At 56.6% G+C, this 14,093-nt stretch overlaps 1 protein-coding gene across 1 annotated transcript; it reads right to left on the reverse strand.

Annotated features, from left to right (window-relative positions):
• Positions 1–12,214: 12,214 nt before the first annotated feature.
• LOC100281845 (SAUR25 - auxin-responsive SAUR family member) lies at positions 12,215–13,415 on the reverse strand. The gene has a single exon (NM_001154765.2). It carries the CDS (start codon positions 13,252–13,254, stop codon positions 12,835–12,837), a length of 420 nt encoding a protein of 139 aa, NP_001148237.2. The 5' UTR covers positions 13,255–13,415; the 3' UTR covers positions 12,215–12,834.
• Positions 13,416–14,093: the final 678 nt, after the last annotated feature.

The raw sequence follows: 14,093 nt of genomic DNA on the forward strand, positions 1-14,093 counted from the left end.
TGCAAATAACAACATTTTCTACACAAGTTGTTGATTTACTAGCTATTTTCAACTTAGCATTCAAATCATCATTAATGTTCCTTAAGCTAGAAATTGTCTCATGGCACGAAGATAATTCACATGAAAGCATTTCATTTCTTTTGACTTCTAAAGCATGAGATTTTTGTGCTTCTATAAATTTGTCATGTTCTTCATACAATAAATCTTCTTGTTTTTCTAGAAGCCTATTCTTATCATTCAAGGCATCAATTAATTCATTAATTTTATCTACCTTGGTTCTATCTAGGCCCTTAAATAGACATGAATAATCTATTTCATCCTCATCACTAGATTCATCCTCACTTGAAGAAGCATAAGTAGAGTCTTGAGTACATACCTTCTTCTCCCTTGCCATAAGGCATGTGTGACGTTCGTTGGGGAAGAGGGATGACTTGTTGAAGGCGGTGGCGGCGAGTCCTTCATTGTCGGAGTCGGACGAGGAGCAATCCGAATCCCACTCCTTGCCAAGATGAGCCTCGCCCTTTGCCTTCTTATAGTTTTTCTTCTTCTCCCTCTTGTTCCCTTGATCCTGATCACTATCATTGTCGGGACAGTTAGCAATAAAATGACCAAGCTTACCGCATTTGAAGCATGAGCGCTTCCCCTTGGCTTTGGTCTTGCTTGGCTGTCCCTTGCGACCTTTAAGAGCCGTCTTGAATCTCTTGATGATGAGGGCCATCTCTTCATATTAAGTCCAGTCACCTCGATTTGTGCCACCTTGCTAGGTAGCGCCTCCTTGCTTCTTGTTGCCTTGAGAGCAAGGGGTTGCGGCTCGTTGATCGGACCATTCAAGGCGTCGTCCACGTACCTCGCCTCCTTGATCATCATTCGCCCGCTAACGAATTTTCCAAGGACTTCTTCGGGCGACATTTTGGTGTACCTAGAATTCTCACGAATATTATTCACCAAATGAGGATCAAGAACGGTAAAGGACCTTAGCATCAGTCGGACGACGTCGTGGTCCGTCCATCGCGTGCTTCCGTAGCTCCTTATTTTGTTGATAAGGGTCTTGAGCCGGTTGTATGTTTGAGTTGGCTCCTCGCCCCTTATCATCGCGAACCGCCCAAGCTCGCCCTCCACCAACTCCATCTTGGTGAGCAAGGTGACGTCGTTCCCCTCATGAGAAATCTTGAGGGTGTCCCAGATCTGCTTGGCATTATCCAAGCCGCTCACTTTGTGGTATTCATCCCTGCACAATGAAGCTAGAAGAACAGTAGTAGCTTGTGCATTCTTATGAATTTGTTCATTAATGAACATGGGACTATCCGAACTATCAAAGTGCATTCCACTCTCTACAATCTCCCATATACTAGGATGGAGAGAGAATAGGTGACTACGCATTTTGTGGCTCCAAAATCCGTAGTCCTCCCCATCAAAGTGTGGGGGCTTGCCGAGTGGAATGGAGAGCAAATGTGAATTTGAACTTTGCGGAATACGAGAGTAGTCAAAAGAAAAGTTCGAATTAACCGGTTTCCTTCTCTCGTAGTCGTTGTGGTCGTCGTCCTTTTGGGAAGAAGTAGACTCATCGCTGTCGTCGTAATAGACGATCTCCTTGATGCGCCTCGTCTTCTTCTTTTTCCCTTCCTTCCGTCTATGGCCCGAGCCAGAGTCGGTAGGCTTGTCGTCCTTCGGCTCATTGACGAAGGATTCCTTCTCTTTGTCGTTGATCACGATTCCCTTCCCCTTAGGATCCATCTCTTCGGGAGGTTAGTCCCTTTGTGAAGAGAACGGCTCCGATACCAATTGAGAGCACCTAGAGGGGCGGGTGAATAGGTGATCCTGTGAAACTTTAAAAACTTAAGCCACAAAACTTGGTTAATCGTTAGCACAATAATTGCCAAGTGGCTAGAGAGGAATCCTCAACAAAACACAATAACCAACAAGGATCAATCACAGAGATGGCACGGTGGTTATCCCGTGGTTCGGCCAAGACCAACGCTTGCCTACTCCACGTTGTGGCGTCCCAACGGACGAGGGTTGCAATCAACCCCTCTCAAGCGGTCCAAGGACCCACTTGAATACCACGGTATTTTGCTTGCTTTTTCTCAATCCCGGTTGCGAGGAATCTCCACAACTTGGAGTCTCTCGCCCTTACACTTGAAGTTCACAAAGAAACACGGAGTAAGGGAGGGAAGCAACACACACAAATCCACAGCAAAATGTGCACACACACGGCCAAGAATCGAGCTCAAAATACTATCTCAAAGTTCTCACTAGAACGGAGCTCGAATCACTGAGAATGACAAACGAATGCGCAAAGACTGAGTGTGGATGATCAAGAATGCTCTAAGGTTGCTTCGTATCCTCCTCCATGCGCCTAGGGGACCCTTTTATAGCCCCAAGGCAGCTAGGAGCCGTTGAGAGCAAATCTGGAAGGCCATTCTTGCCTTCTGTCGTCTGGCGCACCGGACAGTCCGGTGCCCGATTTCATTCCTTCTACGGCGAAGTCGACCGTTGGCAGCCAGAGAGCCGTTGGCGCACCGGACATGTCCGGTGCACACCGGACAGTCCGGTGCCCCCTTCCGACCGTTGGCTCGACCACGTGTCGCGCGCGGATTTCGCAGTCGACCGTTTGCCCGACCGACCGTTGGCTCACCGGACAGTCCGGTGCACACCGGACAGTCCGGTGAATTATAGCCGTACGTCGCCGGTGAATTCCCGAGAGCAGCCACTTCGCTCGAGCCAGCCTAGCGCACCGGACACTGTCCGGTGCACCACCGGACAGTCCGGTGCTCCCAGACTCAGCAAAGTCTTGGCTGCTCGAGCCAAGGCATTTCTAGTTGGTCTTTTCCTGTTTCCAGCACTTAGACACAATACATTAGTCTCCAAAACAATGTACTAAGTCAGAGAAACATACCTTTATCCTTGATTTGTACTTTGTCCACCTTTTTACATTTTAGGCACTTGTGTTGGACACTAAACCACCAAAATACTTAGAAATGGCCCAAGGGCACATTTCCCTTTCAGAAAGAAAGGTCGCGGTCGGGACATACGAATGAAAAGCCAGGACGAAGACGTTCCAAGATACTTACCCGCTCTGGGCCATGATCAACCGTGCCTGAGGGGAGGTCTCTCGAATCTCGGCCCCCGAAGGCGCCGCCGAGGTCTGCCTCGCCGGCAGCTTCGGCACCACCCTTGCTTTGGGCGCCTTGGACGCCCAGGAGACGGACTGCCCAGGCACTGCCACGGCGACCTAAGGGTCGCTCTCCTGCGCTGACGGCGTGGGCGACGGCTCTCGGGGAACAGACGCCTCGGCCTGACTCCCCGGGGTCACCTCAACTCCCCCGGCCGAGGGGTCAAGTACCCTCTCGGTCTACCCCCGCTCTTTGGGCCGGGACCTCGGCGTCCCGACTCCGGGGACTGACGGCGCCAGCCCACTCGGGGGCTGGCTTGACGGCTCCTGGCCTAACTTCAAGCCCGGGCTGAAGCCGAGGCGGGCAGCCATGCCGTCATCCTCGTCATCATCTTCATCATCGTCGTCGTCGTCAGGCGTTTCTGGCGATGGCTCCCTCGGGAGCCCCTCCCTCTCCTGCCGATGACGGAGCTTTTCCAAGGCGTCTCGAGCCTGCATCCGCTCGTGGGCCCGAGCCTTCTCTGCGTCCTTCTTTTTCTTCTTCTCCTCCGCGGCAACCCGCCGCGCTGCTCGGTCCACCGCATCCTCCCGGACTCGCGGCAGGGAAGGCTTGTGCCACCCTACCTCCTGGAGACGGATGGAGATCCCGACCGTAAGAACCAGGGGCAACCCGACGCAAGAAGAAGGAAGGAGCGGACACTCACCAGAGTCACGCACCCTTGGTCGGGGCGCATCAAGGGCTAGGAAAGGGCGCTAGCGTCCGGTTTCCCCAACGCGACGGCCACCCGCCCGTGGAGAACGTCGACGGGAAGAGGATCCGAGGACATCCGCGAGCCCTCCAAGTCAGCCTCCGGCGTCATCTCCCAAAGCGGCAACCGCCGCTCCGCCAAGGGAAGCACCCTACGGCGGTGAATGGCGGCAATCACTCCCGCGGCAGTAAGTCCTCCTTTCCGCAACACCTCCAGGGCCTTGAGAAGGGGCTCGAGGTTTTTCTGCCTGTCGTGCGGGGTCCCGTAGCGCCAGGTATCGGCAGCGGCGGTGACCACTCGTTGGGAAAACGGCGGAAGCATCTCGCCGTCATTCCGGAGGTAGAACCACCGGCGCTGCCACCCTTTGTTCGAGGACGCGAGGATGGCGGGGATGTACAGCGACGCCCGCGACTGCCTCAGCTGGAGAATGCAACCGCCGGCCCGCACCGCCGCGCGAACCCTTCTCTCTCCCATCGGCGAAGCAAAAAGCTCCGCGGAGAAGAGATGAGTCCACAAGTCCCAGTGGGGGGCAATCCCCAAGTATCCTTCGCACAACGCTACGAAGATGGCAGCCTGCGAAATGGAGTTGGGACTGAGGTTGTGCAACTCCACCTCATAGTTGTACAGGATCGCCCGCATAAAGCGGCTTGCCGGCACGCCGAACCCCCGCTCGTGGAAGGAGACAAAGCTCACGACGTACCCCGGCGGCGAGGACGGGGCGGTTCCGCTCGCGGGAGGAATCCACTCCGGCTGCCTCTCATCAGAGAGAGGGCGAAGTAAACCCTCGGCAACAAGATCCTCCAGGTCCTCCACTGTGACTGTGGAGAAGGGCCATGGATCGCGCGGCGAGATGATGGTCACCTGGTCGGCCATCGCCGAGCGAAAGGGGTGGCGGCGGAAAAGACTGGGTGGATGGTTCTCCTTTTCTCTGGCTAAACCTCTCAGGTTGCGAAAACCTAAGAAGGAGGCAAGAAGCGGGGCAAAGGACCGTCGCCAGGCCCTCCCCCGAGTATATAAAGACTAAGGCGAGACCTGTTCAACGTTTCGTCCGGACCCGCCGCGGGATTCAAAAACCCAAGGCGAAACGGTCGTTCCTCGAACGGCTCGCGCACGCGCAACGGCCGCCCCGCAAACCGCTCGCCCTGTCGCATTAACTCCGCGGCGGGATAGGTGGCGCCTCTGGCAGGAGAAGCGAGCGACGCTTCACCTTCGCCATGATGACCGCGTCAAAAAAGGTATGCCATGTCATTCGATTTCGTATCCTTTTCCTTTTCCTCTTTCTCTCTCTTAGAACAGGGACCGGGAAAGGGGGATACCCCGAAAAGGACCCTTCTCCGTGAAGGAACCAGGCTCCGAGCCTCCCTACTGATCAGAGGTTCAAAGGCTGGCCCTCGGAGGGGTTCAACAGCCGCCTCAGAGCACGTGGGCTCCACACCCACTACTGGTCAGAGGTTCGAAGGTCGGCCCCTCGGAAGGGTTCAACGGCTGCCTCAGGCCACTCGGGCTCCGCGCCCACTACTAATCAGGGGTTCGAAGGCTGGCCCTCGAAGGGTTCACAGCCGCCTCAGACGCAGAGCGAGGGATGACCATGGGTACGTTCGATACATAACCAAGGCTCGGGCTACGCTCCCGAGGTACCCTAGGACATTTCCGAGACCAGCGGGAACAATCTTGTAACAGAATCCCATCAGAGGGAGGCATCGAGCCCTTGGACCCCGTCGATATGGGACCGGGTCCGGCAGATCACCCGCAGGTACTTTTGGGCGCGCCTCTGGGCCTCTAGCCGACCCCTAGCAAATGGGGCACGGACGTTCGCTCGGATTACCCGCCAGCAGCTCACCGGAGACACCATGTACGGCGCCCACCGAGGGCAACATGGCGCTTTCCCCCCTCCTCCTTGCGGAAAGGCGACGCAGGGGCGTATGTAAAAAAGTCGAGTCTGTCCCTGATCGCCCTCTCGCCCTGTGCAGAGGCTCGAGGGCTGCTCTCGCAAACCTGGCCCCGGCCAAACCGTTGACAGCGTCAACATACCAGCCCAAGAACTTGGGACCCGACCGTGCACCCGGGCTACGGCCAGCTCGCATGAGGGAACGACCAGACTAGCCAAAGCATTGCACGAGGCATTAAGCCCTCGGAGGAGTCAAAACCACTCCTCCGAGGCCTCGGGAGCTACACCCGGCGGGTGCGCTCGTGCGCACCCACCGGAACAAAACGCAACCGAGAAAGGCTGGTCCCCTTGCAAAAAAGTGCGACGAAAGCCTCCAAGCGAGTGTTAACACTCCCTTCGAGGCTCGGGGGCTACTGTCGGGGACCATAATTAGGGGTACCCTCAAGGCTCCTAATTCTCAGCTGGTAACCCCCATCAGCACAAAGCTGCAAAGGCCTGATGGGTGCGATTAAGTCAGGGATCGGTCCATTCGAGGGACTCGATCACGCCTCGCCCGAGCTTAGCCTCGGGCAAGGGCAGCCGACCCCGGAGGATCTCCGTCTCGCCCGAGGCCCCCCTCCAGCAACGAACACATTTCCGGCTCGCCCGAGGCCCTGTCTTCGCCAAGAAGCAACCCTGACCGAATCGCCGCACCGACCGACCAAACTGCAGGAGCATTTAATGCAAAGGTGGCGTGACACCTTTATCCTGACGTGCGCCCTTCAGTCGACAGAGCCGAAGTGACCGCAGTCACTTCGCCGCTCCACTGACTGACCTGACAGAAGGACAGCGTCGTCTGCGCCGCACCGACTGCAGTGCCACTTGACAGAGTGAGGCTGACAGGCAGTCAGGCCCGGCCTCAGGCACCATAGGAAGCTCCGCTCCACCCGACCCAGGGCTCGGACTCAGGCTAAGCCCCGGAAGACGGCGAACTCCGCTCCGCCTGACCCAGGGCTCGGACTCGGGCTAAGCCCCGGAAGATGGCGAACTCCGCTCCGCCCAACCCAGGGCTCGGACTCGGGCTAAGCCCCGAAAGACGGCAAACTCCGCTCCGCCCGACCCAGGGCTCGGACTTGGGCTAAGCCCCGGAAGACGGCGAACTCCGCACCGCCCGACCCAGGGCTCGGACTTGGGCTCAGCCCCAGAAGACGACGAACTCTGCACCGCCCGACCCAGGGCTCGGACTTGGGCTCAGCCCCAGAAGACGACGAACTCCGCGCCGCCCGACCCAGGGCTCGGACTTGGGCTCAGCCCTAGAAGACGACGAACTCTGCTTCGCCCGACCCCAGGGCTCGGACTCAGCCCTGGCCTCAGCCGACGGTCTCCGCCTCGCCCGACCCACGGGCTCGGACTCGACCACGGCCACGGAAGACAGACTCGACCTCGACCTCGGAGGAGCCTCCACATCGCCCAACCTAGGGCGTGGACCGACCACGTCGACAGGAGGCGCCATCATTACCCTACCCCAAGCTGACTCAGGCTACGGAGAACAAGACCGGCGTCCCATCTGGCTCGCTCCGCCAGATAGGCAATGATGGCGCCCCGCACGCTCCCTGACGACGGCAGCTCTCCGCCCCCTTACGAAAGCAAGAGGACGTCAGCAAGGACTCACAGCCCCGACAGCTGTCCTTCCGCCAGGCTCCAGCGCTCCTTCGACGGCCACGACACCACACGAACCGGGTGCCAAAACCTCTCCGGCTGCCACGACGGCATGTACTTAGGGCGCTAGCTCTCCTCCGCTAGACACGTAGCACTCTGCTACACTCCCCATTGTACACCTGGATCCTCTCCTTACGCCTATAAAAGGAAGGACCAGGGCCCTCTTACAGAGGGTTGGCCGCGCGGGGACGAGGACGAGACAGGCGCTCGCGTGAGGTCGCTCGCTCCCTCTCCCGCGTGGACGCTTGTAACCCCCTACTGCAAGCACACCCGACCTGGGCGCGGGACGAACACGAAGGCCGCGGGATTTCCACCTCTCTCACGCCTGTCTCCGGCCACCTCACTTCCCCCCTTCGCGCTCGGCCTCGCGCCGACCCATCTGGGCTGGGGCACGCGGCGACATTTCACTCGTCGGCCCAGGGACCCCCCCGGTCTCGAAACGCCGACAGGACCCGATACCCGCCAACCCGTGGGGAATTCCCCTATTAGGGTACGGGTATGGGACAAAAATTGTCCCCATGGGTATGGATATGGGACAAATCTCCACCCATTGGGTAAACGGGTATGGGTTTGGGAAGCAATAATCTGAACCCGATTACCCATGGGTATTCATACGTGTACACCTGTCGTGTTTGTATGAATGAGTTGAGGCTGAGCCGACCACCAAGCCTAGCACGGCAGCGCACCAGGCCCCAGGTCCTAGCCCAACAAGGCAACACGACAAGGCAACTAGCAGACTAGCAAAAAAACAAAACCCTAAAATAACCAGCCATATGCTACGCCCTGCCCAGACGACGATGACGATCATGGATTCTCAGGCGCCAACGAACTCAGATGGTGACCAAGGAAGCTGAGCAAACTCCATTTCTTCTATCGGTCCCGAAGTACTTATTTCTTTTCTGATGGATGGATGAATGGATCATGGTACATGGATGAGTGCTTGCCGATGTAGTGATGTATGAAATCTAGATTGTTTGTGCTACATGTTAGTACCTAGTTATCCCTTAATTGGGGATGGGGACCCATTGGGGACCCGAAACCCGAATGGGGATGGGTATGTGATGAGTTTTATACCCATGATGGGTATGAGGATGGGTATGGAGATAGATCATACATGATGGGGATGGGTATGGGATGCTATAACTCGGTGGAGAATTTCCCATTGACATCTCTACCCGGATATCAGGTATGTGAATTAATTATCGTTCGAGGAAGAATTACTTGTTGTGATGATGTAACTCGACAGATGTAATTTGCACAGGTATATCAGACCCCTCCACCTACCTTGCTAACACAGCAACAAGATGATGGCGGTGACTTTGTCAATGCATTCGTCGCTAGTGGAGGTAGAGAACATCACTCATCTCAGTTCCTCGATGATGGTCGGCGACAGTGATGTTGCATTTGATGTGTTTTGAGAGACTTGAGACTTTTGTGTCGTGTAGTTGTGACTTATGGGATTGTATTTGACACTTTTAATACTTTTGAGATGTTATTGTGATGAAACGGATGATGTTACATGTGAGATGTTATGGTGATTGGATGTGAGATGTTATATGTGACGTGGTGTGGGTGTTACTATATTTGTTATGTTGTGGAATACGGTGTATAATAAAAATAAAACAATATTTGTAATGCTAATCAATTTAACTTTCTAAAGGCTAGACAAGTAGATCGTAGAAAGTTAGTCAGATCCTCCCGTGACGACAGATCGCTGAGGAATCACCAACCCTAAAATCCCAATGTCGTCGTGCTTGATGCTTTTGGGTTGTGGTGGTGTGGCACTGTTTTGATGGCCCGTTTGCCCTTTGGGCTGTGGAAAGATGGGTCGGACCCATGGGCTACGATTTCGTGCATAGCATAGGTTTATGCATTGTTGCTTGGTGACAGGCTGACAGGCCACAAAAGCCCAAGAAAGCACCGTGAGTCCCGAAAAAGCGAGAAAGGTACGGGCCTCCGCCTCTCCGTACTGTACCTCCAAAAGTCCTGCCTCGGAGAAGCTGCGCAACTGTTCACCACTGTCGCTGCCACTGCCTGCTGCCATCCTCCTATGATCCTATCCCACCCGCAAAATCTCAACGCTTCAGGGATCATGCAAGGCTATCCACCACACACACGCCGCAACAGTGCCCGCCTCGCACCTGTCGCCCGCCCAGCACAGGACGACACGAGTCCTCCCCCGCCCGCGCCAGTTCCGGCACCATACATGGCCAGGGCCTGCTGCTGTGCAGTGCAGTGCAGGCAGACGCCGCGCCACGGCCACGGCCACGGCCACCGCGCGTCGACATGTCACGAGCCATGTGGTGGCGCCGGCTGCAACGTGCCCTGCCAGGAGGCGCAGCCGATCAGCGACGACAGCAACACGGCATGGCGCCTTTGCTTCCCGGCCGGCGTTTGGGCACCCCGACACGCGTGCCGCACATGCTTCTGCCCGCCCGCTCGCTCGCTCGCTCTTGGCTTCAAGTCAAGTTCCTCCGAGCTCCAGGCGTGCATGCGAATGCGAGCGACGCAGGTCCTTATCGCCGCCGCCCGCCAGCTGCGTCCATCATCTCGCTGCGTTTTCTGTGGCGTTCGGGGCCTCTACATCGCCGGCGCGCACATTTTTCTCTGAGCTGGGTTTTCCTCTGATAATAATGTGGAAAAAAAAGGCAGCATGTGACGCTGCATTCAAGCTCCTGCTGGGGGATACGCCGGGCTGCTGGCTTGCGTAGCTGAACTGGGTTTCGGTCAGAGCACAGGGACGAAGAAATGCGCTGGTGTCGTCTCAGCACGGCATGTGCCGTGGCCTGTGGACGCTGCTAGCTGGGTGTACGTCGTCGCAGAGAATTTCTGCCCCCCTCCCAATTTGTTTTCGTGGGCCAGTGACCCTACACTGGATATTTCCTTCTTAATTATACATGCACTAACGCTGGGTGTACGCGTTCAGGCATATATGCAACATGACACTTCATCAGCTAGGTCACCGTTGCGAGTTGCGAGACTGTCGCCAGGGGCTTTCAAACGTTCCAGCACATGCATATATGGACTATTACGCGTGTACGATGATCATATATCTGCGCGTAATCTTTCCCCCACATCACGCAGAGATACGGCCGGTTATCCTTCTGGCACGACGAACGCGATTAGAATGTGGTGGTAAGCTGGTGATGCCGGCCAGGATTAGTGGCCGCTCTGATTGGAGCGCGAGGCATCAGGAGCGCGCGCGCGCGCCCGCACCCGTCCGTCGTCGTCCCCGTGAGATCAGCCACAGTGAGGCGCAGTTGCAGCAGGCAGCCGCACTGGCCTGGCCGAGAGATTTCTGATGCACATGCCGCTGCTTCCTTCCCCGTCGATCGTTTGACGCCTGCGTCCGGGCCACAAAAAAAACTCCCCACTTTGTGCTGGCATTATTGCACCCTCGGATGTAGATTTCAGAGGATGGGGGGCAAGGCAATTATTATTAGCTTTAGAAGCGCACATAATCTCCTCTCCTTTTTTTTCTCCCCTATTCGTTTCTTCCTTTTTGGCGTGGCCATTGGAGCAAAGGAGAAAAGACCTGATAGCGAAACTCGACGGGCGAGGGACAGACAGTATTTTAGAGCCACCCCCAAAACAAAAAATCAGTGCTGGTTTCGGCTGGAGAGTATATTCCTAGAGAGGAATTCGCACTTCATTGTGATCGTTTTCAGTCAGTAATTCGCGCTTCGGATTAGAGCTGGCTATTTAGACTGATACACCTGCAATATAAAGAGATAAAAACATTTGTGGATTAGACTGCTGCCACTGCAATATAAAGAGATAAAAACATTTGTGGATTAAAGCCAAGCGAATGTCCGCGTCCGGCGCTTATAGCTGGAACCCGGAAGGCGAGTGAAATTGTCAACTCATCGCACTCGCTGCGTGCTGTGCTGGTACAACATCCACGTTAAGATGGAGAGTGTTGAGACAACAATTGCGCAGCGAAGTCCATCGGCTCGTCAAGTCGTAGCTCTTCCCGGCTTCGATCTCGCAGGTCCTTTTGAGGATCCCACAGGAATCAAATCGTTTTAAAAAGAGAGAGAGAGAGAGAGAGAGATCAGCGAGAACATGGAAATTTTGCACATTCCAAGAGGCCGGCCGGGTCTAAACAGATAGCGGCAGTCAGGTCGAGAAGGCTGGAGGACCCGCAAGCTCGGGAGTCAAAGTCCCAAGGTGCAAGTGTTTACAACTTGACAAGTTGGAGGACTTTCCAGTGTGCGATTTATCTCTTAACAGCTCCCACGCGACAGATACACCTTCCTCCAACGCGCGTTCTTTGAAACTAGGCCAGTACGAAAGGCACTAAAAATATATTAGTTAAAAGCACGACGCACGCGAGCTCTGAATCCGTCCACTCCCACAATGCAGGCGGCCGAACCGGTGGCGGCCGTTCGTGAGGAGCCGGACGCCTCCAGCCCGTCAGAGCTCCCAGAGCCGCCAGCGCCGGCGGACGCGGCGAGGCCGTCGGTTCCGTCGCGCGAACTGCATTGCCCGGGCGGCGCTCGCTGCTGTACACGCACAGCGCGCAGATGCCATTTCGGTGCCCGCACAGCCTCTGCTTTCCGCTGCTCGGCGCTGGCGTTCACCAGCATCTGATGCCTCCGCAAGCCCAGCCACTCCAGAAGATCCTATCCTGTGGCCCTGGCGCGCTAATTGACGGCATGGGGAGCGACCCCCATCGAAAACCGCAGCGCACGAAGAGAGTACAGAAATAAAATTACGGAGATAAACTGAACTCGGCACATCGCACCGCATTGGGACACACGGGTAAGAGAACTTTTGGCATTTTTTTCCTCGGTCTCAGTCACGAGATCACTAGCCTTGCGGCATTGGAGTATTGTTAAGATCTCAAAAGCCCTAAGAGGGAAACAGAAGGCAGGTAGTGCTCACTGCTGAGCAGTCACAACTAGCTAGTACTACTTCAATACAACCACCACTAGAGCTAGAGCAAGACTGCGGAGAGCTAGATCTAGACGAAGACCCAAAATCACGGCAGGAGCAACAACAAAGAAGGAAGAAAAAATTCCCACCAGACAGCAGGCACTAAAACGGTTGAGCTGCAGGAGAAAATCCCCTTTGTACCCCCACCCATCCTAGGATCCACCAGCCACCACAGTCAACCCTCCCGTATGTACAGGCACACACAGTCGTACGTCCCACGCAGGGGGGTAATTCAGTAAGAAGACGAGCGGCGCTTGGCGCTGCCGTTTTTTAGTTTTCACCGAGGGGGCAAGGACAAATCTCAATTACGCCCTCCGCGGCAAATGCGGCGAATGTTTCTTTTTTTTTTCCTTTCCGCCGCACTGGAGGGGGCGGGACGGGGGGAGGAGCGGTGGCGGCGGCGTCGGAGCGAGCGGGCGGGCAGGGGATGCCGTAGCCGAACCCGGAGCCTAGGAGTAGTAGCAGAGCGCCGCAGCGTCGTCGTCGGGGTGGTCCGCGGCGGCGCAGGCGGAGGAGAGCTGGAGGAGGAGGTCGCGGAAGTCGGCGACGGGGCAGGGGATGCGGAGCGCGCCGGGGTGTCCGTACCCGTACTCCTGCGCGGCGCGCCGGAGCAGCGCGGCGAAGGCCGGGCGGCCGAGGAGCTCGGCGCGCACGGCGTAGCGCTCCACGGGGCCGCCCTCCTCGCCGACGCACACGGGCACGTGGCCCTCCGGCACGCGCGCGCCGCCGCCCAGCCGCCGCGCGCCGGCCGCGAGCGCGGCCGCCTTCCCGGGCGCCGCGGCGTCCGGCCGGAGAGGCTCGTACGCGGCGGCGGCGGCGCAGGCGTCGGCCGCGGCCACGCGGGAGAGGCGCCGGAGCAGGCGCTTCATGCTGGAGACGGAGCGGTGGGCCGTGGGCGGAGAGAGAGCCCTGCTGCGGGACCTTGCGACGGCGGTGTCGGCCGGAGGTGAGGATGCGGTGCTTGGAGCAGCTGATGAGGGGGAGGCTGGAGGCAGCAACAGCCCACAGACCACAGTGCGTTTGTAGTTGTACCGGCTGGCCATGTGGCTCCTCGTTGTCTCCTTTATATAACGGACGGGGGAGGAGCAGGCGGAAGTTTGCTTTGCCAAGGTCTTTTTCTTTCTATGATTATTTTTTTAATCTCCATTTGCCAGTTGCAAATCCTTTCCTCAGGGTGCGCTGGCTTTGTGGGCACTTCATACTACCCTACCAACTAAAAAATACTTCTAGGCTCCCGGAACACTTCATCGTACAGTATTGCTTTAAAACACGCGAATTATTACTCGTACATAAGAGTGCACTTGTCGTGAAACGTAACTAATATTGGGGAAAACATTAGTAAGAAGATAAAAAATGGCGCGATTCGTTAAAAAAAGGGGTAGACCCAATTCCTCTATAACGAAGAGATCGTAACAGAATTCAAAATCCAGTTCCCGAGATGTACGAGTGCGGGACTGCGGGTACTGTAGGAGAGTACCCGGCAGGTACACCACGGGATGGACGGGAGCATCGCAGCAAAGCCGATCGATCGGTTGGGTGGCCCGTCGGCTGGGGCCGACCGCGACCGGTGCCCGGCCCGGCCGCTTCCTTCCGTAGTCCGCTCGTACGGTTCCGTGCCGTCCGCGCGCCCCAGCGAGCGCCAGACTAGAGGACGAGGGCTTGGGTTGCCAGATTGGAATGCGGGGAGTCGCCGTCGCGGGGCCCGCAC

The sequence above is a fragment of the Zea mays genome, chromosome 9, assembly GCF_902167145.1.
Source record: "Zea mays cultivar B73 chromosome 9, Zm-B73-REFERENCE-NAM-5.0, whole genome shotgun sequence".
Classification (NCBI taxonomy): domain Eukaryota; kingdom Viridiplantae; phylum Streptophyta; class Magnoliopsida; order Poales; family Poaceae; genus Zea; species Zea mays.